The sequence below is a fragment of the Chinchilla lanigera genome, unplaced genomic scaffold (genome assembly GCF_000276665.1).
Source record: "Chinchilla lanigera isolate Chin_1 unplaced genomic scaffold, ChiLan1.0 scaffold00021, whole genome shotgun sequence".
In the NCBI taxonomy this organism is placed as follows: domain Eukaryota; kingdom Metazoa; phylum Chordata; class Mammalia; order Rodentia; family Chinchillidae; genus Chinchilla; species Chinchilla lanigera.
In genome coordinates, this window is record NW_004955422.1 from 24,763,372 (window position 1) to 24,790,834 (window position 27,463).

General features: G+C 45.7%; 2 protein-coding genes across 6 annotated transcripts in view; one reads left to right on the forward strand and one right to left on the reverse strand.

The window, feature by feature from the left end:
- Samhd1 (SAM domain and HD domain 1) overlaps positions 1 to 17,301 on the forward strand; it is a gene marked incomplete in the record, with an annotated part of 66,570 nt that extends 49,269 nt beyond the window's left edge. The window contains 5 exon segments of the mRNA XM_013514015.1: positions 4,761 to 4,897; positions 6,464 to 6,559; positions 10,674 to 10,778; positions 11,318 to 11,455; positions 15,298 to 17,301. Of these exon segments, the coding sequence (XP_013369469.1) occupies positions 4,761 to 4,897; positions 6,464 to 6,559; positions 10,674 to 10,778; positions 11,318 to 11,455; positions 15,298 to 15,459 (638 nt within the window).
- An 803-nt stretch (positions 17,302 to 18,104) lies between these two features.
- The window catches only part of Tldc2 (TBC/LysM-associated domain containing 2), a 13,637-nt gene continuing 4,278 nt past the window's right edge, over positions 18,105 to 27,463 (reverse strand). For all 5 annotated transcript variants that reach the window (XM_005384726.2, XM_013514020.1, XM_013514018.1 and 2 more), the window contains 3 exons: positions 24,641 to 24,736; positions 19,395 to 19,468; positions 18,105 to 18,570 (listed from right to left, as the gene is read on the reverse strand). In XM_005384726.2, coding sequence (XP_005384783.1) covers positions 18,435 to 18,570; positions 19,395 to 19,468; positions 24,641 to 24,736 — 306 coding nt within the window. In that variant the 3' untranslated portion in view covers positions 18,105 to 18,434. The remainder of the gene's footprint in view (positions 18,571 to 19,394; positions 19,469 to 24,640; positions 24,737 to 27,463) is intronic.

Sequence of the window (27,463 nt, forward strand, 5' to 3'; positions counted from 1 at the left end):
TTGCTATGAACACCTATATACCCACCACCTAAATTCAACCAGTTACTAAACTTACTTATGTATTTAGCACTTAATAACATCCTCCTGTCCACCTGTTGATCCACCTCATTTGATGCCTTTCACAGTACACTAACTCCTGCAATATGCATATTGATTTAAGTACAGTAGTTTGTATTTTCTGTTGATTTTTCTTTTACTACAAAATTTATATACAATTCATACAAATGTACAAATCTTGTATACATTTACTAGAGTTTCGACAACTACAAGACATTGAACATTATTTTCTCCCCAGAATGTGCTTTCCTGCTCCTTCCCAATCAGAAGTAGGGACTGTTTGCCTGTTTTAGGTCTTTATGCCATTGGAGCCATGCTACGTGAAGTCTGGTGTTTTTGAGAATCATCCAGGTTGCATGTGTCAGTAATTCATCCCCGCCACAGTTTGTGTTTCTATGCTCTGCTTCCTAAAAATCCTGTTGCTGATTAATGTTCTGGATATAGCTATCTTACCTTTGTTTTTGTTTTCCTTTTTCTTGGTGCTGGGGTTCAAACTCAGGGCTAGCAAATGCCAGGCAAGTGCCCTACCATTGAGCTTATACCCTCTTATACCATCTGCCCAGAATACAACTATCTTGGTCTTTATCTCTCAACATTCCTAAACAATGGGTAGAATACAAAGCCACACACACACCACAATTCTAAAATTTGAGTCATAGAATCTTAAGTGTATGATTTAGGTCACATACCTCAGACTCAAATGAGGAAACTAAGGCTACATGGAGGAGAGCACAGTGTATCCAAATAGACAACAAAGCCACATGTTTGGACTCCCACACTGAATGCTGTCTACATTATTTCAGAGTGGTATTTTGGCCATTAAGTTTGATAGACAGGCAGCTTCCTCTACTTCTGTATAACTCTTCCCTGAAAACTTATCGGGAATAAATACACCTCTCATACATGAGAGTGCAAATGGTATAGGCTCTATAGGAAATGGGCATTTTTCATGTAAAATTGAACATACAGTTATCCCATGACCCAGTAATCCCTCTTCCATTCAACAGGAATGAAAATGTAAATCTCTAAAAACCTGTACCTGGTGGAATAGAGGAAATGCATAACAGTATCATGAAGCTCTTTGGGTTCAGAGGAAGGAAGGATTACATCAGTTGGCTGGATAGACTGAGGAAGGCTTTATGGTGCCCTGCCTTTGAGATGAACTTCAGGATTAGGTAGGGTTCCAAGAACTGAGATTCTGTGATTGAAGAAAACATTCCATCAATTTAGGCAGGAATAAAAGAAAAGCCTCGATTAGAAAAATGTAGTCTTGCCGGTCATGGTGGCTCATGCCTGTAATCTGAGCTATTTGGGAGGCTGAGGCGGGAGGGTAGCAAGGTGAACACCAGCCTGGACATCTTAGTGAGACCCTGTCTCAAAATAAGTGTTTTTAAAAAGGGCTGGAAATGTAGTTCAGTGTTGGAGCACGCACAGAGTCCTGGGTTCAATTCCTAATAGCAACAACAGAGTCTCATCTGGTTACGTTAACATAAAATTGTTCTGTTTTCAAACTGTGTGTAATACATGAAGAAATAATGAAAACTGAGGATGGAAGGATTGTAGAGAGCGTCATTGAATATGAGGAATGGAATGACCACAGATCAGTAGGCGGGGATGTATACATTTAAATGGGAGAGTTACATAAGGCAGCTTGCTTTCTTTTTTTGGGTGGGGCAAGAAAAGGCATGATAACAAAGTTCATTTTATAAGATGCACCAATTGTTTCAGGCAAGAATCATCAGTGAATCCTAAACTGTTGACAGAAAACTTGTTGGAATAACACAAAGTCTGTCAAAGTATCCCACTGCTGATGACTTGTTAATCATAAAGAGAAAAGGAGGGGCTGGCGGTGTAGCTCAGTGGTAGAGAATGGTAGAGTGCTTGCCTCACACGAAGGAAGCCTTAGGTTTGACCCCCACCTTGAGGGAGAAAAATATATATTTATAATTTATAGTAGAGAAATCTGAGGATTACTACCCACACTGTCAACTATAACATAATGCACCGTGGTAATATAATATATTATAAAACAACTAGCCAGGCATGGGAGTACTGTTCGTGCCTCTAATCCCAGCAACGTTGGAGGCTGGGGCAGGAGGATCAAAGTTCAAGGTATCCTGAGCAACTCAGTAAGACCTTATCTCAAAGTGAAAAATAAAGAGGGCTTAGGATGTAGCTAAATGATAAAGACAACCCTGGTTTAAATCTCTAGTACCACAAATAAATTAAAAATGAAAAAGAGCTGGATATGTTGCTCAGGTTGAGACCTTGAGTTCCATCCCTATTTCTAAAATTAAACACACACACACACACACACACACACACAGAGGCACATCTACCTGAACTCTTCTATAATATCAATATCTTGAAAGACAAAAGGAATAAATATTATGGTTCTAGATGAAAAGAGATAAAAAGTATGACCACTAATATTATTCATGATTGGTTTCTCTACCCAATAATAAAAATCCTTAAGTTAAATTACTGGGGCAAGTAAGCAAATTTGAGGGTAGACTATATATTAAGGTAAGTTTTGCAGGGAGAAGGGGCTTCACTGCGTAGCTGGCTTCAAACTTGTGATCCTCCTGCTTCAGCCACCTGAGTGCTGAGATTATAAGCATGCACTACCACACCAGTTTACATAACATTTTTATATCAGTGTTAAATGTCTTCTTATGTAAGAGACAGTTCTTATTCTTGAGAGATGTGCTGAAGTATTTAGGGGGTGAAGATCTTGATGTCTGCAATGTTCAAATGTTTCACAAAAATGTGTGCACAGTGTGCATATGTTGAAAATGTTAATATTAATGAATTTGGGTAATGCCTATTTTTTTGTGTGTGTATGTCTTTTTGAAACAGGGTTTAACAGTGCAGTCCAGGCTAGCCTTGAACTCTAACCTTATAGCACAGGCTGGCCTGGAACTCATAGCTCTCCTTCTGTCTCAGCCTCCCTATTACTAGAATTATAGGCATTCACCACCATATCCAGCCTATGGCAATTAAAAAAAAATTGGAGAAGCCAGGCATGGTGGCACACGCCTGTAATCCTAGCACTCAGGAGGCTGAGGCAGGAGGATCATTGCAAGTTTGAGACCAGCCTGGGCTACAAAGTGAGCTCAAGGCCAGCCTGAACTGCACAGTGAGACCCTGTCTCAAACACACACACACACACACACAAAAAATAAATAAAAAAAAAAATAAAAATAAAAAATTGGAGAGAAACAAACATAAAAAAAGAATCTCTTGTTACCATGGAAGGGAATGTTTGAAATACTTGGTTAAAGACATTTACAAAATTTCAAGTACTCCTCAGTTAGCGTCAATAGTTGTGACATACAGCAATTTTGCTATGGAACATTTTAAAGAGATTTTTCTATCTCTTAAAAAAATTCATATGACTAATTGGGTATTCCTCAGCTATAAAGAAAGATAAACTAGAGGCTTTTATAGGTAAGTGGATGCAACTAGAGACCATACTTATAAGGAAAATAAATCAGATTCAACTGTGTAAACATCGTATTTTCTCCCACTATAAGAACCTGAAAGAGGGGCTGGGAATTTACCTCAGTGGCACAGCACCTGCCTGGCAAGCGCAAGGTCGTGAGTTCGATTCCTGTTACCAGAAAAAAAAAAAGAAAGAAAGAAAGAAAAAAAAACGAAAAGAGGAAAAAGAAGAAAGGTACAATAGATATTGTGAAATGGAAAAGAAACTGCCCAATTAGGAAGGAGCAACTGGGATGAAGGAGAGGGACAGGAAAAAGAAAGAAGGAAGAGGAAAAAAACCTATGTATATGTATACACAGGATAGCTAGGATGATTGTACTGCTAATATCTGTTAATGTGTAATTGTTTGATCAATCTTAGATGCCTATATCTGGTTATGTGTGCAACCATTTTGAAGGTAACATTATGTAATATATCACCATGTTTTGAAATTCTACATCATTTTTATTGTTCTCTATGCTGTTTTGTTTATGTATTTGGTTTTGTTATTTTTTTTCTTTTCTCTTTAAAATGAAAAATAAAATTTATATGCATATACAAGGATAGCTGGGATATGTGTATTGCTGATGTCTGTGGTTTATTGAAAGGAACAGTCAATGCTTAAAATTTTCTTTTTTTCTTGATCAATTTTGCACACTTGAATCTGGTAATCAGAACAACTGATCTGAAAACAACAATATGCAGTATAAGAATCATTGTTGAACTACCATCTTGTATGGTGAAGCTCCACATCATTTCCAATGTTTGTTTGTTTTTTATTACTTGTTACTGTCTTTGTTTGATCAGTCTTACGGTCTTACATCTGGTGGACTGAGCAACTTCGTTAAAGATAACTATGTAGGGGCTGGGGATTTAGCTCAGCGGCAAAAGCGCCTGCCTGGCAAGCGCAAGGTCGTGAGTTCGGTTCCCGGTACCGGAGAAAAACCAAAAAAAAAAACAAAAAACAAAAAAAAGATAACTATGTAATGTAGCAACCATTGTTAATTCCTATCATTTTGTTATGAGGTCATGTATCGTTTTTGTTGTTTTTGTGTTGTTTTGATTTTGTCTTCATTGTTGTTTTGTTAGTTTTTTTAATCTTTAAAATAAAAAAATAAAATAAAATTATAATACATCAACATATGTGAACTGCTTCTTGAGACCACTTTAGGAGTAAAACAGTACATTTTAATATGACTAAAATTTCATCATATTGGCAGATAACATTTTTCTGGAGATTTTATACTCTACTGATCCCAAATTGGATGCTGCACGAGAAGTTTTAAAAAATATTGAATACCGTAATCTGTACAAATACCTGGGTGAGACCCAGCCTACAAAACGAAGGATTGAGAGGGTAAGTTACCAAGCATCTTCTCATTAGTGAAGGTTCCCACCAGCTGTCTTCCCCAGTAGGAAACCGCTAACCCATCACAGTTCAGAGCAAGGCAGTATTGTAGGCGTGTTTTGCAGGTGGGAAACTGAGCCCTTTGTGAGATGAAAACTTGCTCATGGGAACACAGGCAGCCAGGATGCAGAGCCAAGTCTAACTCCAAACCTTTGTTCCTTCATTCAGGAAAAAAGAAAGGGCCTCAGATTTTTGCTAGAGATTGTAGCACAGGAAAATAAGTATCAGCAAAAAGCACCCGTGTGAGCTGCAGTGAACCTGAGGAACTGTTTTAACTACAGTTGACTCAAGCAGTGCTGGGGCTCAGGGTGCTGACTTGTACAAAGTGAAATACTTTCCTATAACTTTTGGCCACCCAGAAACTTTACTAGTACCTGCTCTTAATTGAAAGCCTTACTGATAACATTAAAGTCAATTAACATGTATTTTGTATGTTATATATATATTATATACAGTGAAAAATTAGGGGAAAATGGAAGAGGTGGCTTTTCACCACAATACACAGTTTACTACAGACATGTTGTTTATCTAGAAATGACTAACACCACAAGGAGTTTTGGGGGGCTGCTTACAACACCTGCCCAGCAACAGGAGGTGGCTGGGAAGCTGTGATGGTACTATCCTGTGTACTGCAGTTAGCGTTAGGCAGTTATGATTCACATTTCTCTCAACTTGGAATGGAGCCACATGTGGTCTGTGTTTGTGTGTGTACACATTTTGATAAAATTTAACTTTGTATAATAGATTATTATGTAGTCTTTGAAAGTAAATAACATTTTCTAATATCTTTATGTATAATTTATGCACTCCTTTTTCTCAATTTTTTCCATATTGCTAGGCTTGCAATTTGTCTGCAAGTTGTTGTTTTTTTAAATTGTTACATAGGGCCAGGGATATAGCTCAGCAACACGTGCACCTGCCTGACAAGTGTAAGGTCCTGAGTTCAGTTCCCAGCACCAAAAAAAAAAAAAAATTGTTATATATCTTTTTGTTTGTTTGTTTGATACCAGGAATCAAATTCAGGACCTTGTACCTGCCAGGCGCTGTGCCACTGAGCTATATCCCCAGCCCTTCAAATTGTTACATATCTTTTAAAAAAAAAAAAAATCCACGTGTAAATAGACCTGCTTTATTCAAGGGTCACCTGTACTTAATTGCTTTGCAGTATATCAGGTCTCCCAGCTGGGATATCTATTTTTGCCTCTGGCTGCTTAAAAGTTTTTCTGTTTAACAGAAACCCATAACGAGGGTCAACTGATGAATTATTATTACCTCATAATAATTTCTTGGATTATACTTTACTTCCTCTTATTTATCTAGTAGGTTAATGCCACTGTTTTTATGCAGTGTGAAATTTTCTTACGAAGGTAGCTGTGTTTGTTTAATGGATACCATAAGTAGGAGCTATATCTGTCAGGGATGTCTCTAACCATCTTTCATAGTGAAGTGCCATTTTTAGAGGGGGGACCTATTTGTGACACAAGTACTTAGTGATGGGGCTCTCATCTTTTCTAGGAAGAGTATGGATGTCTTCCAAAACAGGTTGCTGATGCTAAACCTCCGGAAATAAAACTGGAGGCTGAACTAACGGCTGAAGATTTCATAGTGGATGTAAGTAGCCAGCCCAAGAATAGACCAAATAAAGAATTTAAGATAAAGCCTTCCCTTGTGATGAGTAGTAGGTGTTCATCATAAAAACTTGGATAAATACAGAAAGATATAAGGAAAGAAGAGAACCCGCTATGGTCTCACAGAGAAAACCAACATTCCTAACCAGTTTTTAAATGTTCTTTGTGTATTTTGCCAGTATTTTTAATAACGTTATGATCATATGATAATAGAACATTGAATATACTGATCTTAAAAAGTTTTGAGTTGAGCATGGTGGCACATGCCTGTAATTCCAGCAGTCTGGGAGGCTGAGACAGGAGGCTAGCAAGTTCAAGCTCAGCCTGGGAAACTCAGCAACTTAGCAAGATTCTGTCTGAAAATAAAATATTTTTTTAAAAAAATAAAGTAGCTCAGAGAAAGGAGAGAAAGAGAGAGAGGAGGGAAGGAGGAAAATCACAAAATGACACATGCTAATTACTCAAAGGAAAAAGTCGTCTTCTTTTTCTATTTTCATAGAGGCCGCATGTCTTCTTGTATCCTGATGAGAATGCCAGTCAACGTTATGTTTTATTTTATGTAAGAAATTATTTTCAGAGTTCTGTGCCTAAAATCTCAGGGGGTATCTTCCTTGCATTTTTTCCATAAGCTTTCCTTTGTTGGTTTCTTGATCCTTCTTGAGAGAAACGTGATCTCTCTGTAACCACTCTTTGCGGCAGGATACAGGGAGTGGGCCCACCGTGTTTCCTTGGCTGATGCTGAAGTGTGGCAGCTCCTCAGATCAAGCTGTAGTTTCCTGTCTCCTTAGAGGAGAGGCCACAAGAGCAGAGGCATCTCTTACCTGGCCTTCCTGAGTCTCTGAAGGACTTCACTCCCCAGACTGCTTTCCCTGGGCTCTTTCTTTCTTACATGTCTGCCCTTGGCCTCTTGGGTTTTTTTGTTTTTGTTTTAAATGGGGAAAGGTTTATTTAGCTCACACTTTGCAGAGATTTTGGTACATAATCGGCTGGCTCCAAGGCATGTGGCAGAGGGGCAACAGTTCATGGCGGTAGAAGATGGCAAAAGCAAGCCTTGGCCTCTCGGTTTTACTCGAGGGTCTGGTTTGTCCTCAGTGCAGGTCAATCCTAGTCCAATCGGTCCCTCAACTTCCATCTGGGTTTTCTCTCAAAGTGCAATTCCCAAATGGATGTAGTACTTGAAGAGGTTCATATAGGAAAACACAGACACACTGCTAGTAGACGTAAAACAACTTCTACCTTACCAGGCTCTGAGAAAGGCAAGTTAATGCAGCAACAATTTTTTTTTTACATCAGACTTGTAAGAACAAAGTGTTCTAACATTCTTTGTTGATAAGGTATGTGAAAAGAGAAGTGTAAATTGGTGCAAGAAACCAAATTAGAAGAATGTTCCAGAATTGTAGTTGACAAGCCAGATATAGTGGTGCACATCTGTAATCCCAGTGCTCAGGAGGCAGGGGCAGGAAGATAGCCCCAAGTCTGAGGCCAGCCTAGGCTACATAATCAGTTCAAGGCCAGCCTAGAATACATAGCAAGGGGCTGGGGATTTAGCTCAGCGGCACAGCGCCTGCCTGGCAAGCACAAGGTCATGAGTTCGATTCCTAGTACTGGAAAAAAACAAAACAAAAAAGAATACATAGCAAGACTCAGAGAACACAAACAAAAATTTTTTTAAAATGTAACTGAGGTTAGTCATCGTGGTACACACCTATAATCCCAACACTTGGGAGGCTGAGACAGGAGGCTGTCTGCAAATTCAAGGGCAACCAGGGCTACATAGTGAGTACAAGCTAGCTGTGAACAGCATAGTGAGACCCTGACTCAACAAACATAAGTTAATTTTTAAAAAAAATGTAATAAATTAGCTTTACTCTAGGAATTTGTTCCAAGAAGATAATCATTTTTGTGCAGACTATGTACTGTCCTCTCGGTTGAAGTTTTGGCATGGCTCAGTCTTCCTCTCTGCTCCAGTTCCTATCCCTATCCTGAGCAGCTTCATGGCCGTACAGAGCCAATTCTTTTTTTTTTTTTTTTTTTTTGGTGCTGGGAATTGAACTCAGGACCTTGCACTAGCCAGGCAGGCGCTTGTGCCTCTGAGCTATATCCCCGGTGCAGGAGCCCATTCTTTGAGGTCTTCATTTTCATCCTCAGTGACCTTATCCACTTCACCTCAGCCAGTGGTCCAGCGTGTTACACCTCGGACATTGCCACCATTTGAAACTGCCCTCTATTTAACATCACTAATTTAAACATCTTGTTTTCTGTCCACAAGCTTGTCTCCTCTTAATTTTCTTATTCCTAGCCTATCGGGACCTCCTGTTTTCTTCCCCTCACTTTAAAGTCATTAAGTTGATTGGGCCTGGCTCGAACTTGTGATCCTCTTGCCTTAGCCTTCCAGAGTGCTGGGATTACAGGCGTGTGCCACCATGCCTGACTGCCAAAACCTGAAACTTTTTGAGTGCTAATATGACATTCCAATAAATATGACATTTGGAACATTTTGAATTTGGAGGTTTTGGATTAGGAATGCCTATAAAGTGTGGTAGTCTATGCAGATAGTCCAAAATCTGAAAAACTCTGAAATTTGAATCCCTTCTGATTGCAAGCATTTCAGATAAGGGTTACTCAGACTGTACCCAGAGAGGGCTGTGGTACCTCAGAAGGGCAGGGGAAGATGATTTATGATGAGTTTGACCCTAAAGGAAAGGGGTGAAGAAGAGTAGTGTTTGTGATTTTCTTAAGATCAAGATGGTCTCTATGCTGGTAGAAAGCCCAGAGGCGGGAGGAAAGGATAGTGTGAGGGCTCCCAGAAGCGAGGAGTGCAGCTAGCCCCACACCTGCATTGCCCAGTGTGGTGCCACTGGCCAAGGTGAGGTTTTTAAATTTGTACTTACTTTTTGAGATGGGGAGCTCACTCTTCTACCCAGACTGGCCTCAAGCATTCGATCCTCCTGCCTTTGCCTCTTGAGTAGCTTGGACTACAGGCAAGCACTCCCATAGTTGGCAAGCCTTTTAAATTTAAAGAAATTAATGTTGAACACAGTAAAGAATTCAGCTCCTCTGTTGCAGTAGCCATTTACTAAGTGATCAAAAATCGGCAAAGATTGTACACTTGTAATCCCCATACTACTCAGAAGGCTGAGGCAGGAGGGTCACTGTGAATTTCAGGACAGCCTAGGTTACATACTGAGTTCAAGGCCAGCCTGAACTATGTAGTGTGACTCTGTTTCAAAAAACCAAGCAAACAAAAATAAAAAATTTTTAAAAATGTGTATCTCAGCTGGCACGGTAGCACATGCCTGTAATTCCAGCTACTTAGGAGGTTGAGGCAGGAGGATCATAAATTTGAAGCCAACCTGTGCAACTGAGACTCTGTCTCAAAATAAAAAGTGATAGAGCACTTGCCTCATATGTGCAAGGCCAAGTTCTATCCCCAGTAATATGGGAGAAAAAAATAAACACACAGTCTCTATCACATGTAGGTATTGACTTTCTACCCTACTTTTTTGTGTGTCTTTTTCAGACAGGATCTCCCTCTGCAGTTCAAGCTGGCCTTGAGTTTACTTTGTAGCCCAGGCTAGTCTTGAACTCACAACTGTCCTCCTGTCTCAGCCTCCCAAGTGCTGGGATTACAGGAGTGCACCACCATGCCTGGCCTACCCTACTTATATTGAACACACATATGCATTCTCCCCTTGCCCCAGATTTCTAAGTGAAATTCCTATGGTTGGTTTTGTGTCAAAGTTATTTTTATTCCACTATACTGCAGCAGCTTACTAGTGATCTTACATAAGCTCAGAGGGTTGTTTTATTTATGTATGTATGTATGTATGTCTGTGGTACCAGGGATTGAACCCAGGGGTACTCTACCACTGAGCCACATCACTAACCCCTTTTATTTTTTTTATTTGAAACAGCATCCCACTAAGTTGTCCAGGCAGGACTTGAACTTGTGATCCTTCTGCCTAACTTCCCTCAGTGCTGGGATATAAGTATGGACCACTGCACCCAGCTAGCACCATTTCTTGTGATGCCCCTACAACCCCAACTTCACTTCTCATCGTTATGTCATTATTTATTTATTTATTGCTTTTATTAAGGTTATCAACATGGATTATGGAATGGAAGACAAGAATCCAATTGATCATGTTCGGTTCTATTGTAAGAGTGACCCTTACAAAGCAATCATGATTTCTAAAAATCAGGTAATCACTTAGGTAAAATAAACACACTATAGTCGTTCATATTTGGCAAATCTTCATAGTAAGTTTGCGTTTTACTTTCATTTAGGTTCTAAAGTCAGTGCGTACAGTTTTTAAAAGGGCATATCTCACAAGTTTGTGTAGGTCAGACCATCTTAGCCAGTTTTTCCTTTTTGGTAAACATCAGTGAAAGTGCACTGTTTAGAGATTAGGTTACAAGTTTGGTGGGAGGTGGCTGCTATATGATTGAAATTATGTAAGTTACCGTGCTTACTTGCATGTCTTCTGTATGGAAGTCTGTGGTCTGTATGTAACTATAATACAAACCTTTAGTCTCTTACGAGATGACATGAAATGGGGCATTTTGCAATGTGACAATCATCCTGGATTTTTTTCTCTTTGGATTATAATTGAGATAAAATAGCAAAGCAGTGTGTGCTTGCAAGCATTAGAAATGGTGCTCAGGAGCCTAGAGAACACCTGATACTCCTCTGATGTGTGAATTCAAAGTGACAGCAGAATATTTTCTTTTTTAAAAAAAGGTCTCACAGCTTCTGCCAGAGAGATTTGCGGAGCAGCTAATTCGAGGGTATTGTAAGAAGTTGGATGAAAAGAGTTTGTATGCCGCAAAGCAACACTTTGTTCACTGGTGCGCGGTCAAGGACTTCACAAAGCCACAGGTGGGCGTTCTAATCACACCGCACATGCTTTAGTTTTTAAGGAAAAACCAAGAGGGACAAGTTCTTACTTAAACTATAGCCATGGGGCCAGTGACGTAGCTCATCATAGAGTGCTTTGCACCAGGCACTGGGCTTAATCCCAGTCACCACAACAAATAATGAATGAATTATAGCCATTTCGTTGTGGTTTTGAAAATACTGTTTCACTTTCTTTCCTTTGAAAATGTATACATTAAAAAAAAAAAAGAAAATGTATACATCTGTGTCAACCAGTGATTTCTTCCTATACTAGTTGGGAGTGGATACTCAGTTGATCATTACTGACCTAATTATAATAATAAACAACATATGACAGTGCTTTATAATATTCTCACCAGTTGTCTTATCCCAGTCCTCCTAGTGACCCGGGGAGATGAGTTACAGTGTCCCCTTTGAGGTTTTCATAGCTGCGTAATTAACTTTTGTAAGGCAACATTTAACTGATAACACATTTTCCTTGTGCTTTGTTTTGTCATGCTGGGGTCAAAGCTAGAGTCGTTAGCATGTTAGGCAAGTCCCCTACCGACCCGATAACAAGTTTTTAAATTTTGTATTTCAAGTTCAGTGTTCTGAAACCTGGCTATGTTGATGTCAGTAAACTAAATTCCCTGGAATAAAAATAAAGAGATAGGAGACAACCTCCATTTGATAATCCTGTGGAGAATATTTTTTAAATTGTCCCTATTGATGACACATAGGTGTCTAGCATAGAGGAAGTGTCCATTCCATATTGGTTGATTGGCAGGTGTGGGAGTGAATGCTTGTAATCCCAGCACTTGGGAGGCTGAGGCAGAAGGATTGTTGCAAGTTTGAGCCAGCCTGGGCTACAGAGAGAGCTCAAGGCCAGTTTGCACTACATAGTGAGACCCTATCTCAAAAAAAATATTAGTTGACTGTCTTGGTGAATGTAATTAACAAGCAAGTCGCTGCAGCATTCTGCCTCCAAGACCAGTTGCCTTTTTCCCTGAACATTGGGTACTAAGGAGAACAAAGCCCAGGGTCCAGTGTGAAAGAGCAGCTCAAAAGGTCAGTACTAGATCAGTGCCACAGCATGGTGCAGTTTGCTCTGAGAGATTCAAGGGCTACAAGCTATAGGGAAGCCATGTGGAGAGGGACAAGCTGCTCGATGCAGGATGAGTCAGGCTTAGTACAGGGAGAAGGTAAACACGTCTAGCTGGGAGCAGCAAGTAGAGACATGAACTAGGCAAGGTGAGAGTGAAGGGCCGATGAGGACACCTCTCGGACCACAGTGCAAGATTCTTACTGTTGCATGGTGAGAGGTCAAGTAGAAAGAATGGACTGTGATGGAGAACCTTGGACAGTTGGCTAAGGAGGAGGACTCTTTCTTGCAGTGGGGAGGGAATCATTGAGAGTATCTAAAGCCTGCCTTGCTGCTAGAATTACTTGCTTGTGTCCTTGTTATTGTGTGTTTGTAGCATGGGTCCCATGGGAATAAGAAAGTTGTGCCCATCTCAGGTACTGTAGCAGTGAAGGAAAATAACCACTGACTAGCCGGGTGTGGGGGCTCACGCCTGTAATCCCAGCACTTGGGAGCCTGAGGCAGGAGAATCGTTGTGAGTTCAAGACCGGCCTGGGCTACAAAGTGAGTTCAAGGCCAGCCTGAACTGCATAGCGAGACCCTATCTCAAAAAGACAAAAAAACCCAACAAAACACTGACTACCCTATCTGCAGATGGACTAGAACGGAACTTGATGCTGGAAGCAGAGAGACAAGAGGCTCTTAACATGTGGTCCTGTGGGGATAACTGCCTTAAATCTAGGCACATGCACTCACTGAGCGTGTTTTTGCTGGGCCCTGTGTTAGATACCAGGGATGGATCAGTACCTGTTACACACAGAGTTCCTTAGTCCCATGAGTCTCGCTCTAGCTGGGAATAACAAGCACAGAGAAAGTAACAGTCGCAGTAGCTCAGTAAGTGCTGTGAGTCGGCCAATGCAGAGTCTGAAAGGAACAGAAAGGCGGAAGATCTAGGCAGACCTGGTTGATTGGGAAGATCCAAGGAAGGGTTTAGCAGCTGAGACCTGAAGGGTCAGTGAGCAGGTGCGCTCTGTGACTGCATCGAGGAGGTGTTGAAGCAGAGCATCGTGGGCGGGGAGAAGAGGAGAGGATATGGTGCCTTTCAGGGAGGAGCATTGAGTGTGAGCTGCCTGCAGTTTTCTGCTGAGTTCTGTCAGCTAAGAGCAACTGGGATGGGACCGTTGAATCAGGGAGACTAGCATCTCTAAGTTTGCATTTATAGCATTCACTAAGTTGAAACCAGATGGGTTAGGATGTTTTATACACATGTAGGAAGTCCCCTTGATGAATATAATTGTTACCTACTGCAAATGTGTACTAATAAAAATAAAATTTTAGAAAGCAGAATGGTAGAGGTAAGGAAACACGATAGAGATGTTTGAGTAGTGCTGACCTAGAGAGGGGCAGGTCTGTGAGTGGGACCGCATGGCCACTGAACGTCAGTGTTTAAAAGCACTACCAAGTCAGATCCAGTGTAGTTCAACAGAAGGAGTTTTATGCAAGTGATGAGATTCGAAAATTTTGGCAGAGCTAAAAGAGCAAACGGAGGGCAGTGAGACAACCGCAGAAAGCTGCTGCTGCCTCCGAGGAGAGACCAAAGGAGCAGCTGGGTGTCCAGGAGCTCGGACCCTTGCAGAAGCTGGACCCGCAGAGGGTCACACATGCTAGTGCCTGTGCCAGAGAGGGGGGACAGGTACCCTGGCCCTCTCCTCCTCTCCCCTCTGGTCTGTTGTTCTTGTTATTGTGTTTGTAGTGTGAGACCCATTCACACTTCCACTGGACCCTTGCTTCTCTCCCGCTTGGTCCCCTCTGAAATAAATGGCCCAGCTCTACGAGCTGGCAAGAAAAGGGAAAGGAGGGAATGCACCTGCTGAACATGAATTTCTCTGTGGAAGCCAGTGGGCACGGGAGCTGGGGAGAGTGGTTAATGAGAGGGGAGGGGAAAAGGAGGGAAGAGCGTCTGGTGGCCAATCAGCAGAGGAGCCCAGTGTCCCACCACATTCTGTTCCTAGTGTAGCAGAGGCTCCTAAAGAGCCTGCATGTGACCACAGAGAATCTAACTGCAAATTATAAAGTGGTCGAGAACAGAGACAGGGTTTGGAGGCCTTCCTGCTTAGGCTGTCTACTCAGGTCAGAAGTATCCCTTCAGTTTGAAGCCAGTCTTCATTTTGGGTGGATGAGCTCGTTGGCTGGAGTATAGCCAATGCTCATGGGGCAAAAGTTAGAGCTTTAATTGCAGAGAAAAATTCGCATTCAGCAGGTCCTTACTCTCCTTCCCCTTTTTGTGCCATCTCCTTACCTAGGCATTTTTTCAGAGGGGATCAGGGAAGAGAGAAGCAAGGACCCAGTGCAGGTTCTTTCTCTCCTGGAAAACAGGAGGGAGTCTGTGAAGTTGTGCATAGGCCTGAGCAGTGGGGTGCTACTTCCAGCTCCCCTATCACCACCCCACCCCAGTGCTGGGGGTGGAACCCAGGGCCTTCTGTCTGCTAGGTAAGAACCCCGCCACTGAGCTACATCCCCAGTCCAGCCATCTTTAGAGCTCTGGTGGCTTTCTTCATGAGGACTTTGCTGGCTTATGTCTACAGTGTTTCTAATTTGACCCCAGCACGGGGCATATATCATTGGGAGTTTCCTGAGAGAGAGTCTGTTGCGCGGCATTCGGCTGCAGATGAAGAGGGGGTGTGCCTGAGACACTCGCTTAGCAGTGAGATGGCAGAAACTGGATTTTCTCTATTTCCTGTTTTTCTCTCTCTCTATCTGCTAGGATGGTGATATTGTAGCCCCCTTTATAACACCTCGAAAACTAGAGTGGAACTACAAGCCAATTCACCCTCCAGAAGCATCCAGAACCAGAGTCCAGCTGTTTAAGGGGGACTCTGTGGTGCTGAAGGATGAGCCCACCTTACCCGAGGATGACTCCATGTGAACGTCTGTGCTTGGCTGTTTACAAAAAGTCCTCCCCAACGCAAGATGGGGAGTTCAGTCCTAGAGTTCCACAGACTTAGTTACGAGTGCTTTTTATTTTGTGTTTTGAATGTATACACATCCTGAAGGTAAGTTATTCTTACTCAAAAAGCAAAAAAGGTATTAGACAAATTTTGCTACACGTTGTGAGAAGAATTACCTTGCCTATTTTTAATGTTACTCGCCTTTCTCCTTTAGTAGTCTATTTTTTTAGAATAGCAACTCTTTTTTTAATCTAATCTCTTATGACAGATGATTGTTTTTTCTTTAATTTAGAAGTGAGGCAAGGGTACAAATTAGAATTTGAAGTAGGAATTGTCATGAGCAGACATGATTAAAAATAAAACAAATTCTACCCCCCAAGGAGGTGCTCATCACCCCAAGTTTGAAGCTAGCACTCCTCAAGTGATCAAAGGAAGTACGCCTGTCCTCACTCTCCTAGCCCCCCGTAAGCCGCCACGTTGGGGCACACAGTAGGAAGTAAAGGAGGACTAGGCTCCAACTGTTTAGTGAGAGGATCTGAGGGTTCAGGCCTGTGTGTGTGTGTGTGTGTGTGTGTGTGTGTGTGTGTGTTGCTGGGAAGGAACCCAGGGCCTCATGCATTTCGGGCCAGTGCTATAGCACTAACTGAGCCACATCCCTGGTGCAGGCTGGGATTAGCACATAAAGCTGTCTTTTAGGAGACCACAGAAGCATAGGGAGTCCTTAGACCAGGCTGCTATCTGAGTCAGCTGTGCCCCAGACCTGGGAGTTTCTCTCTCTCTCCCCTGAGTCCTCACTGCCCTAGCCCAAGGGCCTCACCTCTGCCTAGCCTAGAGTGAACTCCCCATCCCCCTACCTGCTTTCTGGGTCTGCCCAGTGAATGGCTTGGGACATCACAAGGACTGTCCTTGGGGTCACTCTCACCTGGACCTGTTTTTGCTGGCTCAGTGCATGTTACAGGTTTCAAAGCAAACTGGACTATCCTACCTTTGCCGAGGTTCAGGCTCCAGTGGGTCCCAGGTTCCCCTTTGTAACTTGATTTTTCCAGCCACAGAGTGGGTACCCCCTTGGTTGAGCAGGACAGCTGTCCCCAGGGAACCTGTCCTATATAGCCCCAGGCTGTAGAAAGTCTCCAAGAACAAGGTCTGGAGTTGGAGCCAAATGAGGAGGTGACCAGAGTGTGTGGAGATGCAGGGCAGTGGAGACAGAGGCCTTGAGCCCCCCTCTTCTTACACACTGATGTCCTCTTGTCACTCCCCAAGAAAGTGACAGCAGATGCCCTGTGCTGTTGCTTTGCATTGTGCAACTAGATTCTGTTCCGTCCACTCCTGGTGAAGAATTCGGTGTCTGCCGTCCTGTGTTACCATGCCCTCCATCCCTCAGTAGAGAATCAGGGTGACCGTCTTTCCTAGGAGCATAGGCAGAACCGTCCTGTCTCTCCTTCCACGGTGCTGCCCGTGTGGGGACGCTCGTTGACGCACAAGTGAGGGTCTGGCCTGTGTCTGCCTCGCCAGGCACCTCTGACACATTCAGGGTAGACAACTGTAGTCTCAACCTCCTGTGCCCAGGCTCACGTTCAAGAATGTGATACTTTCCTAAGATTGTTTTGTTTGTACTGACTTGATTTTAAAATCATTTGTGGTTAACTCTGGAATTTTGTAGCCCTCAGACTATATCATTGTGTTATCTGAGAAATTAATCTGTTTTGTTCACACCTTTTTTTCCATGTAAGACAACTGCACTTTATGCTGTTTGCAACTGTTTTAATTACCAGAACCATGTGCCATTTACAGCTATAAATTTTTCTGAAGAAACATTGTAAGTCTGTGTAAAAATGGAGATTTTAACAGCTTAGTCGCTAGCGATACTAAACATTGTCACCTTAAAGAATGAAAATAGAACTTCAGCTTGAAGGGACTGGTGACTTAACTGGGTGTGGAAAATAGCTGCAATAAAGCTCTGAGAATGTGTGTCCACCCTGGAGCCAGCAGCGCGCTCCTTCAGCACTTTGTGCTGCGTGGCCGTGGGCCCCGCGTGGCCGCTGCTTTGCAGAGGAACGCGTCTTGTGCCGGACTCCACCCAGGTCCTCCTTGGCACCTCAACACTGTCTGTGCTGGATCTGCCAGGGGATGGGACTAACACTGTCCCAGGTAGCCGGTTTTCCTCAAGCGGTGGAACGAGTGAGAGCGTTTTTCCTTTTGGCAGGAGGCAGGCACTGGTGTGGGAAGGGATATGCAGTTTTCTTAGAGCTCTTGGCTGGCCATAAAACATACTCCTTTCTCTCTTTTAACCTGCTTGAGGTTGAGTCTAAAACAGTTGTTTCTTTGCCCAAACGTGCACATTGTTCATTTGCTGCTTTTGTGTTTTCCCTGTGAAGTCAAGTACTGGATGCAAACACCCTCCGCTGTGTCAGGGCAAGCAAGAGAAGGGAGATGCTACTAGTCTTTGTTAGTTTCACTGGCTGAGCACAGGTGTCTGAGGTTTGATGGTATTCTTTAAAGTGATTTCTAAAATTTACAAAGCCGCATCCCATTTGCGTGTGTATATCTACATCCGTATTTTTATATCTATATGCATCTATAGAAGATTGTTTGGAAGCATATACACAATGTTGTTTAAGAGGAGTTGAATTTTAGGCAATTTTAATTTTTCATGTGTTCTGGGTTTCTGCAAATAAACATGTTGCATTAGTTGTAGAATTCCTATAAAGATTGTTTTCATGAGGGGCTGTTTCTGGGTAAGGTGTGTCTTTGACACCTCCAGAGTCACGTCTGCAGGACAGCAATGCCTGCCTCATCCCATGTGTCCCCAGGCCACGAGCTTTCCAACAGCCACAGTCCACGTGTGGGCACTTGGCCATTCGCGCCGAGCAGAGGGGCTGTCCTGGGTACAGAAGGCCAGGAAGGTGCACGCAGGTCCATAGCCCGGCAGCCCAGGAAGCCGCCACACAGGGCCTCAGCCTAGAACCCAGGCCTCCAGCTCCCTGATGTGGAACTGCTCCTGCCGGGCCAGCACCTCGTTGTTGAAGGTCGCACAGGGGTGGCTTCTCCCATGATACAAATCTCCATCCAGCCACAGCCCAAACTGGCCACTAGAGAGAGAAGGATATTTGGGCCCAGCTCACTGCTACGTGTCAGACCTTCAGGATTTACTACCATCACCAGCCCTTGCCTATACCTTGTTATCTTCCCCTTAACAGATCTACCCCAACTTTTGAAGGACTTAGCATGTTGGTCCCTACAGGGTTTAGAATATTTCTGAAGCAGTGCAGTGATTTTAGCAAATGTGTGCAATGGTACAACCATCACAGCCCCATTTGGGACATTTGGAACACCACCTCCCTTTGACAGCAAACCTAGACTGAAGCCCAGAGTGAATTACTGCAAATCAGCACTGAATGACGTGTTCTTGCCAAGCTGCCTCTCAGGGGAGGCTTTTCAGGCAGCTGGGAAAGCGGAGAATTTGCCTGGTACTAATCAGTGCTTTCATCTTCACCCTCAGGGTGAAGCTTATTCATGGGCCTGAATTTAAAGAGACCGAAATTCTCCCTCTGGCCCGTGCACAGGCTCACACATGCACACGGGCTGGTTCTTGGGCAGATGCGGCTTGCTTGCCTCCCTCCGTCGAATGATTTATATCTCCTGGCATTACTGCGCTGACTGATAGATCTCTCGTGTCTAGCTTCATGCAACCACCTGGATGCTTCCAGAATTACAGAAATTCAGACTAAGGCATCACCAGCTGTAAGCAGCTGGATGTGAGGTTCGCGCATCCTTTCTCCTCCCTCCTTGGCTTAGAGCACAGCGGGCAGTGACGTTGAAGGCCTGAAAGTGAGCCCCCTGCCTCTCCTGCCTATCTAGGCCGGTCACGCCCAACAGTGCATTTCAGGAGCGGGGAAGGCACCGGGACATGTACCTGCTACTGCCCATCATAAGTGAATCCCAGTCGCCTTTCACAAAGAACGAGTTGCTCCCTGTCCACTTGAAGACCTAGGTGAAAGAAAGCCGGGGTTACTGAGTCCCGCCCTTGCAGTCTGGCCTCAAGCCCCTGGGTGGCAGTGTTATGAAGGGAATGGAGCCTCCAGGTCCGGCCTGCTGCAGGAAGTGCACCCCGCTCCTGCCGCGCCAGACTCCGGCCCCTTCAGCTTTGCATTCCCAGTCTACGTGTGCAGCGGCGCCTTTGCTGTAGGGACAGCACCAACCCCTGAAGCTTTCTCCTTCCAGCTGGAGAAACAAGGAGAAAAGTACAGGCCAGGAGCCGGGACTGATGATGCTGTCCCCGGAGGCCACACCAGGCTGGCGTGTCCTCCAGTGCTGCTGCTCAGCCGTTTCCTGCCGCACCCTGCCTTGCCCACATTCACCCCGGCCAGGGTCACAGCCTCCCCCGTCTCAGTGTCCCCGTCTCCCCCCTGCAGCCTGTCTCCACCCTGCAGCCTCAGGGGTGTGTCCACACCCGGGTCATGCTGTCACTGTTCTGCTGAAGTAATGGGTCGAGTTCTGACTCCTTCCTACAGCACGAAGCACCCTGCCCCACTTGGTCTTTTGCTCTGCCCACCCCCACCCCATTGGCCGCACTTAAACCACACTGGCCTTTGTGTCCCTGGACACCTGGTCCTTCTACCCAGAGAGCACCTGCCCAGGTCTTCAAGGCCCCACCTCTTATTGTTGAGCCCAGGCCTCACCGAGGGACTCCTGGACCTCCCTCCTGGCCCTGGTGTCTTCCTCAGCATCCCCCCCGCCCCCGTGACTGTCATGTGCCAGGGTGCCCTTATTCCTGCCTTGGTTCCCCGTGTTCCTGCCGCCCATGTACTATCATAGTTGTTAGATGAAAAAATTGTTCTAGAGTCAAACCAGAGGATTTTCAGAGGGCCACAGAAGTGTAATATTGCTTGTAGAAAGTTGTCAAAAATACTATAAGCAATAAAAGCTTTTCGTAAGAAAATAAGTCAACTAAAAGGTAATTCCTGGCTGGGCATGGCTGAGTAATCTCAGCTACTTGGGAGGCTGAGGCAAGAGGAGTGCAAATTTGAGTGTAGCCTGGTGAGACCCTGTCTCAAAAGGAGAGAAAGGCTGGGGATGTGGATCAGTGGGAGAGCGCTCCCTGGCATGTGTGAAACGCTGGGCTCAGTCCCCAGTACTGGGGAAGAGAAAAATGTTCAGTCCTGGGTTCAGAAGGGATGAGAATGTGCAACAAGACAGAAACATTCAGTGTCTCCTTACTTTCTTCAAGGACGTGACCTTCAGACTTGAGAGTATGGGAAACATTGTCATGGAAGAAATTAAGACAAAGTTCACGGTGCTGCTTGGAATAGCAAGCAAGTGCTGAACTCCTGGGAACTTGTGCAGAACACAAGAAGTGCCAACAGACGAGAGACAGGCAAGAATGAACCAGTTTTTGAAAAGATAGGATTCCATAACACTCAGCTTGGATGATAGGTAGTGCTCATCCAGGGAAAAGTCAACTTATCTCATTCAGTAATTGTTTTCGCCCTTATGCACAGGGCAGAGCTTAGGCACTGAGTAGAACGGTGAACACAACAGACAACAGTGTCAGAGACTCCCATTCTAGCAGGAGGAGGCGGAGAAGGAAGTAAGAGGAAAGTGTGTCACATGGTGAAATGACAGAGAAGGCAATGAAGGTTTTCAGGTGAGCTAAGTTTTAAGTGAGGGGGTGCAGTCACTGAGATGGAGACATGAGGACAGAACTGAGCCATATGCAAGAACAGTGGAAGAACATTCAGGGCAGAGAAGCACATGCAAAGGTCCTGAAGCAGAAGCAGGCCAGTGTGTGTGAGCACCAGCTCAGGCCAGTATGGCTGGAGCAGAGTGAGGGGGAGGAAAAGTGGCAAGAAACAACATTGGAGAGGGGTCAGAAAGTGGAAGGACTAGAAAGCCATTGAATAGACTTTCCTCAAATGAAAAAGGAAGCCAAGGAGCAACATGTCCTGACTTCCCTTTCAAAGGTATCACTCCAGTTATTCCAGTGACCGCAGGGGAAGCAGGGAGACCTGTTAGGCGGCTATGCCTGGACTGCACACAAGTCACGACGGAGGTTTGAGGCAAAGCGACAGCAAAGGACACAGGCATTCTAAATACGGACGCGAGGCAGAGCTGTCAGGCCAGAAGCGGAGTATGAACAGAGGTAAGGAGCACCAGGGACGATTATCTCAGCAGCGGGAAAGAAGGAGACGCCACAACCCTGACGGGGAGGGGAGCGTAAGGAAAGACAAGCTCAGTTCGAAATGCCGAGCTGGAGATCCAGGTGGAGATGCCGAGGAGCAGTTGGATATATGTGAGCTTGGAGTTCAGAAAGAGGTCGTCAGCATGCAGATGGCAGGCAGGGCCACAAAGAGCAGTCAGAGAAGAGAACCAAACACTGAAGTCATGTTAAAAAGGTTGAAGAAGTCGGCATGGCACATGCCTATAGTCTCAGCACTCTGGGAGGCTGAGGCAGGAGGATCAAGTTCAAGCGCACCGGAGCTATTCAGTGAGGCCCTGTCTCAAAAACACTTTTTGTTTTTTGGGTTTTTTTTGTTTGTTTGTTTTTCTTCCAGTACCAGGAATTGTTCTCACGACCTTGCACTTGCCAGGCAGGCGCTGTGCCACTGAGCTAAATCCCCAGCCCCATGTCTCAAAAAAATTTTAAAAGGGCTAGGATTATAGTTCAGTGTGAAGGCCTTGGGTTCAGCAATCCCCAGTACAAAAAAAGAAAAAATGGAGGCAGAAGCACCAAAGAGTTGTCAGTGCAGAAAATTCTAGAACTTACAGAGTTCCAGTGTAGGAACACAGGAAGGCAAGTGGTGATGGCTCAGCTTCTGGTTGGGCTGGCCACGCAGCCTCCTGGGAAGGGCAAGGGAGACATCTGGCCTTTGGATTGAGTGATAGGGAAGAGCGTGGTCCCTGAGCAGGGCAGTCCCTGCCCCCTGTGCTGGGTGGGTCTGCAGGTGCCCTCGCCTGCATGCTACATTTGGGAAAGGAGATCCCCCCGCAGCAAACCAAAGCACTGGAACTGTTTCTGCATGCGTCGAACAAACCAGGAACAAGTACTCTTTCTGGAGGACTTGCTCTGACCATGCAAAGCAATATGATGCCCTGTCTTACCCACTCTGACCCTCCCCATGTTCTTGGTTCCTAAGTGTGCTTTCTCTTCTCTCCAGTTTCTGTGCCTTTGCACAGCTCCAAGGGGGCTCCACCCTCTACCACCTGATAATCTGCCCAGTAAGAGCCACTTCCAGAAGCTCCTCTTCCAGGAAGCTTCCTGAGCTTGCCCCCCTAGAGGCTGTGCTCCTCCTCTGCACTTCTCCCACTGCCCTGGGCACTCTGTTCAGTGGGCACCTTACCCAGCCTGTCTCAGCCTCAGCTTCCTTATCTGTAGGATGGGAGTGATAACACCCACTTCCTGAGGTGGTTGTGACAATTAAATGCACCAGTTCCTGGAGGAGGCAAACTGGTTCCCCGTGAGCTGCTGTCATCTGCTGGCAGTAAAAGCAGTACGCTCTGTGCCAAGCACGTAGGGCTCAGTAGCATCGTTGAATAAGTAACCCAGAGGGGCTGGGGATTTAGCGCAGCGGCACAGCACCTGCCTGGCAAGTGCGAGGTCGTGAGTTCGATTCCCAGTACCGGAAAGGAAAAAAAAAAGTAACCCAGAGACAGAGTCCTTGAATGGAACGTATTTGGGGTTGTTATTCACCTTCAAAAGTCCCAGCACTGCTAGGCTTGGTGCCACACACCTGTAGCCCCAGCACTCTGGGAGGCTGAGGCAGGAGGATTGCCGAGTTTGAGCCCAGCCTGGGCAACGTAGCGACTTAGCAAGACCCTGTCTCTAAATAAAAAATAAAAAGGGGGGCTGGGATGTAGCTCAGTACCAAGGTCCTGGGCTCAATCACCAGTAAAAAATAAGCGCCAGCTTTTGGCAGCTTGCGCCGTCTGAGATGGTACCAGTCACCGGTGCCTGTCATTCACTGGCCACCTCCCCAGCTCTGTGCTGGACGTCACCTTCCGCACGGACCCATCCACTCTGCCCTTCAGCTCCTGTGCCCTGTGCCTCCAGAGTTTCCAACTGCTATTTCACAGTCCGCTCTGGGAACTTGTCCTCCACGTCTTTTTCATGTCCCTTGCCTGCCATGTCCCGTCTTCTGACACTGCTAACTGCTGTTGCTGCTGCACGTCCCCAACCTTCAGGAGACCCCGGCTCCATGCAGTCCACCTTGCCTCAGCACCCCAGGCCCCTCTGGCTTCCCTCACCTCTTGTCCAGTCTGGGGCCTGTGCTCCATGTCTGTCCCATCCCCACCCCTGCTGTCCCTCCAGCCTCTGCTCAGCCGGCTCAGCAAAGCCCCAGTCCTGGGGGACCCTCATCCCCCGCTCTTCTGGCCAAGGAGCTGAGTGCCACGGGCAGAAGCAGTCAGGGGACAGAGGGCAGGCCTGGGCTGCACAGCCTGGCTGTCCCTGTCTAAGCAGCCTCCTCCAGGCCCCTTTTCACACACTGAGGGCCTGCTCTACTCCTCCTCCCCACACCCTGTCCTTCCTCTTAGCTGAGGCCCTTACCCCATGCTTCTAAAGAAGCCACTGGGCCAGACGGGTTGGTGCACGCCTGTAATCCCAGCACTCAGGAGGCTGGGGCAGGAAGATCACCCTGAGTCTGAGGCCAGCCTGAGCTACGTAGTAAGTGAGTTCAAGGCCACCCCGCACTACACAGCGAGACCCTGCCCCCTCAAAAGGAAAAAGTGGAAACAAAACTTTTGTAAATAAAGAAGGAAAGTGGTGAGGGTTGGAGGGAGGGAAGGGAGAATGGGGGAAAAGCAAGGTACAAACTCCCTATGATGAATGTTGTCACTATGTGTATCTAAAATGTACCAATAAAATTAAAAGTGGGGGGGAAGGAAGCCACTGGACACATCCTTCTGCCACCACACCCTTAGGCCCGCCTGCACTTGGCCCATCTTGTCTTTCCAGCCTGCATCTGGCAAGCGCGTCCCCCCAGCCAGTCACTGGGTGTGGACACGTAGGGGGCATTTCTTAAAAGAGGGACAAGCCCAGGGCGCACCCTGCCCACCACCCTGCCACATCCCCCTGTAGGGACAGTTGCTGGTCGGCTGGGGACACTGGGACCCCGGAGCTGTGTCCTGCCATTCCCTGCCCCCCGTAGAAGGCGGGAGCATCACCTTCAGCTGTGGGGAGAAGGAGAAGAGGAATGTCTCGCCAGTACCGTAGAAACCTTTGCTGAGTCGGAGAGCCGAGGAAGAGAAGGCGCCAAATATCTGGAAAGCAGAAGAACATGTTCACAGCTGGAAGGGAGGTGGGGGTCCTCCGGCAACGCCCATCCAGGCTGGGCGATAGAGGCTCATCTGTGGGGCCATCAGAGCTGGGCTGGGCAGCCTCCATGGTCTCCCCACGCATCCTTTTCTCAGCACTGCAGGAAGAGCTCTGGCCAAGGCTGCTTCTGGGCCTGTCAGGACCTTCCCACATTTCCTTAAATATACTTACTTTATACAAATTGTAGACAACAGAAACGAAACAAGACAAAGAAAACCTCTCCAACCCCCCTTTATTCCTTCCCAACTTTCTCTTGACATTTTGGTGCATTTTCTTTCCACCTCAACCTAACGCCAGTGTACAGATTTTGATACAAAAAAGAGATAACATGGCTGGGCGTGGTGGGGCACACCTGTAATCCCAGCACTGGGGAGGCTGAGGCAGGAGGATCTGTGCAAGTTCAGGGCTAGCCTGGGCTACAAAATGAGTTGAAGTCCAGCCTGAACTCCATACATAGCGAAACCCTGTCTCAAAAAAGACAAAAAAAAGAGAGAGAGAGAGAGATGACATGCCATGCATCAGGGTGCACACTTGTAGTCCCAGCATTCTGGGAGGCTGAGACAGGAAAACTATAAATTCAACCTCAGCCAGGTCAACTTAGCATCTTGACAGATACTGTCTCAAAAACTAACCACTAACCACAAAGTGTTGGGAATATAGCTCAGTGCAAAAACACAGTGTTCAATGCCCAGTACTACCAGAGAGAGAGAGACAGAGGGACAGAGAATGACTATGAGTCATCAGTTTAGTAAGCTGCTTCCCCTTCACTTTTCTTTATCAATTTCAAACATACAGAAAAGTTCGTGCAGCACAGATTCCCTCCACCTAGACAACAATTTTAAAGGTTGTCTGCTATATTTGCTTTCTCTTTCTTTGTATAATTCTCTAACCCGTTTAAAAGTAAGTGGAAGATTCACCACAAAACAGTTCAGATCCTAAGAATGGGGACTTTCTCTTAGATAACCACAGTACTTACTATACGCAAGACAACATCATTCTGTAATATTGTCTAGTTGTCAGTGCATATTCCATTTTCCCCCAGTTTTGTTTTTTGTTTTTTGTTTTTTCCCCGTCTTTTTTGAGACAGGTTCTCGCTATGCAGTTCAGGCTGGCCTTGAGCTCACTTTGTGGCCTAGGCTGGTTTTGAACTTGCAACAATCCTCCTGCCTCAGCCTCCCAAATGCTGGGATTACAAGTGTGTGCCACTACACCCAACGACCCCCAGTTATCTTAAAAAGGCCATTCACATCCTGCTTTAATGAGAAAAACTTTTTTCGGCACTGGGGATCAGACCCAGGGCCTCATGAATCCTGGGCAAGCATTATACCTCTGAGCTACACTCACAACCACAAAGAGGAAAACTTAGCATGTCTAATAGCTGTGGCTCCTGCCTGTCCAGTACAGTGGTCCTTCACTTACGAACTCAATTCGTGCCCGAGGCCTGGCTGTAACTCAGGCTGTCAGTTGGAGGCTCAGGCTCCTCTACACGGCCTTCAAAGTCTCTCTCCTGTACACAGGCAGATCTCAGCATCCTTAGAGAGACATGGGCCCAGGATTTCTCAGTGAACTCCACGCAGGACAGGATGCTGTAACGTTCCTTGCAGACTCTTTAAGGGTTCACTCTGCATCTGACCATCTGGAAGCGCAAGCGGCCGGCATTCGGGTCACAACTCAAGACTTCAAAATTCCGGCCCTCACCCGATTCGTTCGTACATCAGGCTGGCTCTAACTCGAGGGCCCACTGTACTTCGCTCTGCAGCGTGACACTGAATTCGCTGAGCCATCTTCCTCCGTGGGAGAGTCAGGTGGGCTACAGGTTTGCAGCGTGATACCCAGGGCTGAGTGGCAGATGTAGGATCACGGGGGGGTGGGCCGCTGTGGGGAAAAGCTTTTTGCCTTCACAGTAGGAGAAAGTTCTTCATAGTCAAGGTGTTCTGCCACAGAAGGGGCTCTGTCTGAAGGGCGTGAGTCCCTGGCCCTCGGGTGGGATGTCATCCCATCGGCCAGCTGCAGTCCCACCTCCCTTCCGCCTGGAGAACCTTCCGGAAGTTCCACCATGGGAGAGACCGCACGGACTGCAGCCAGAGCTAGTTCCAGGTTCCTCTTGCAAACTGCAGGAAGTGGCTGTGGTGCTCCCTGCTTCCACTCTGACCCCCTCTAGTCCAGTCTTCTCCCATCCCTTGGGGGATCTTTTCAAAAAGTACACAGATCCTAAAGGCTCAGATAACCTGCTTAAACTGTCTCCATAGTTTCTTGTGTTTCTAAGAATAGGGATGCAGTTTTATATTTATAGTCAAATTATTTATTTGACTATAAATATCTAACCCCTCTTCCCATTATACCATTAGCTCTGAGAGGACTGGGATCATTTCTGGATGAAGAAGTTTAAAATAGATACAAGCCAGGCATACCTGTAATCCCTGCACACTGGGAGGCTGAGGCAAGAGGCTCACAAATTCAAGCTCAGCCTTGACATCTTGGCAAGACCCAGGCTCAAAATAAAAAATAAAAAAGGGCTGGGTGTGGTGGTGCACACCTGTAATTCCAGCACTTGGGAGGCTGAGGCAGAAGGATTGCCATGAGTTTGAGGCCAGCCTGGGCTACATAAGCAAGTTCAAGGCCAGCGTGAACTACATAGCAAAACCCTGTCTCAAAAAAAAAAAAAAAAAAAA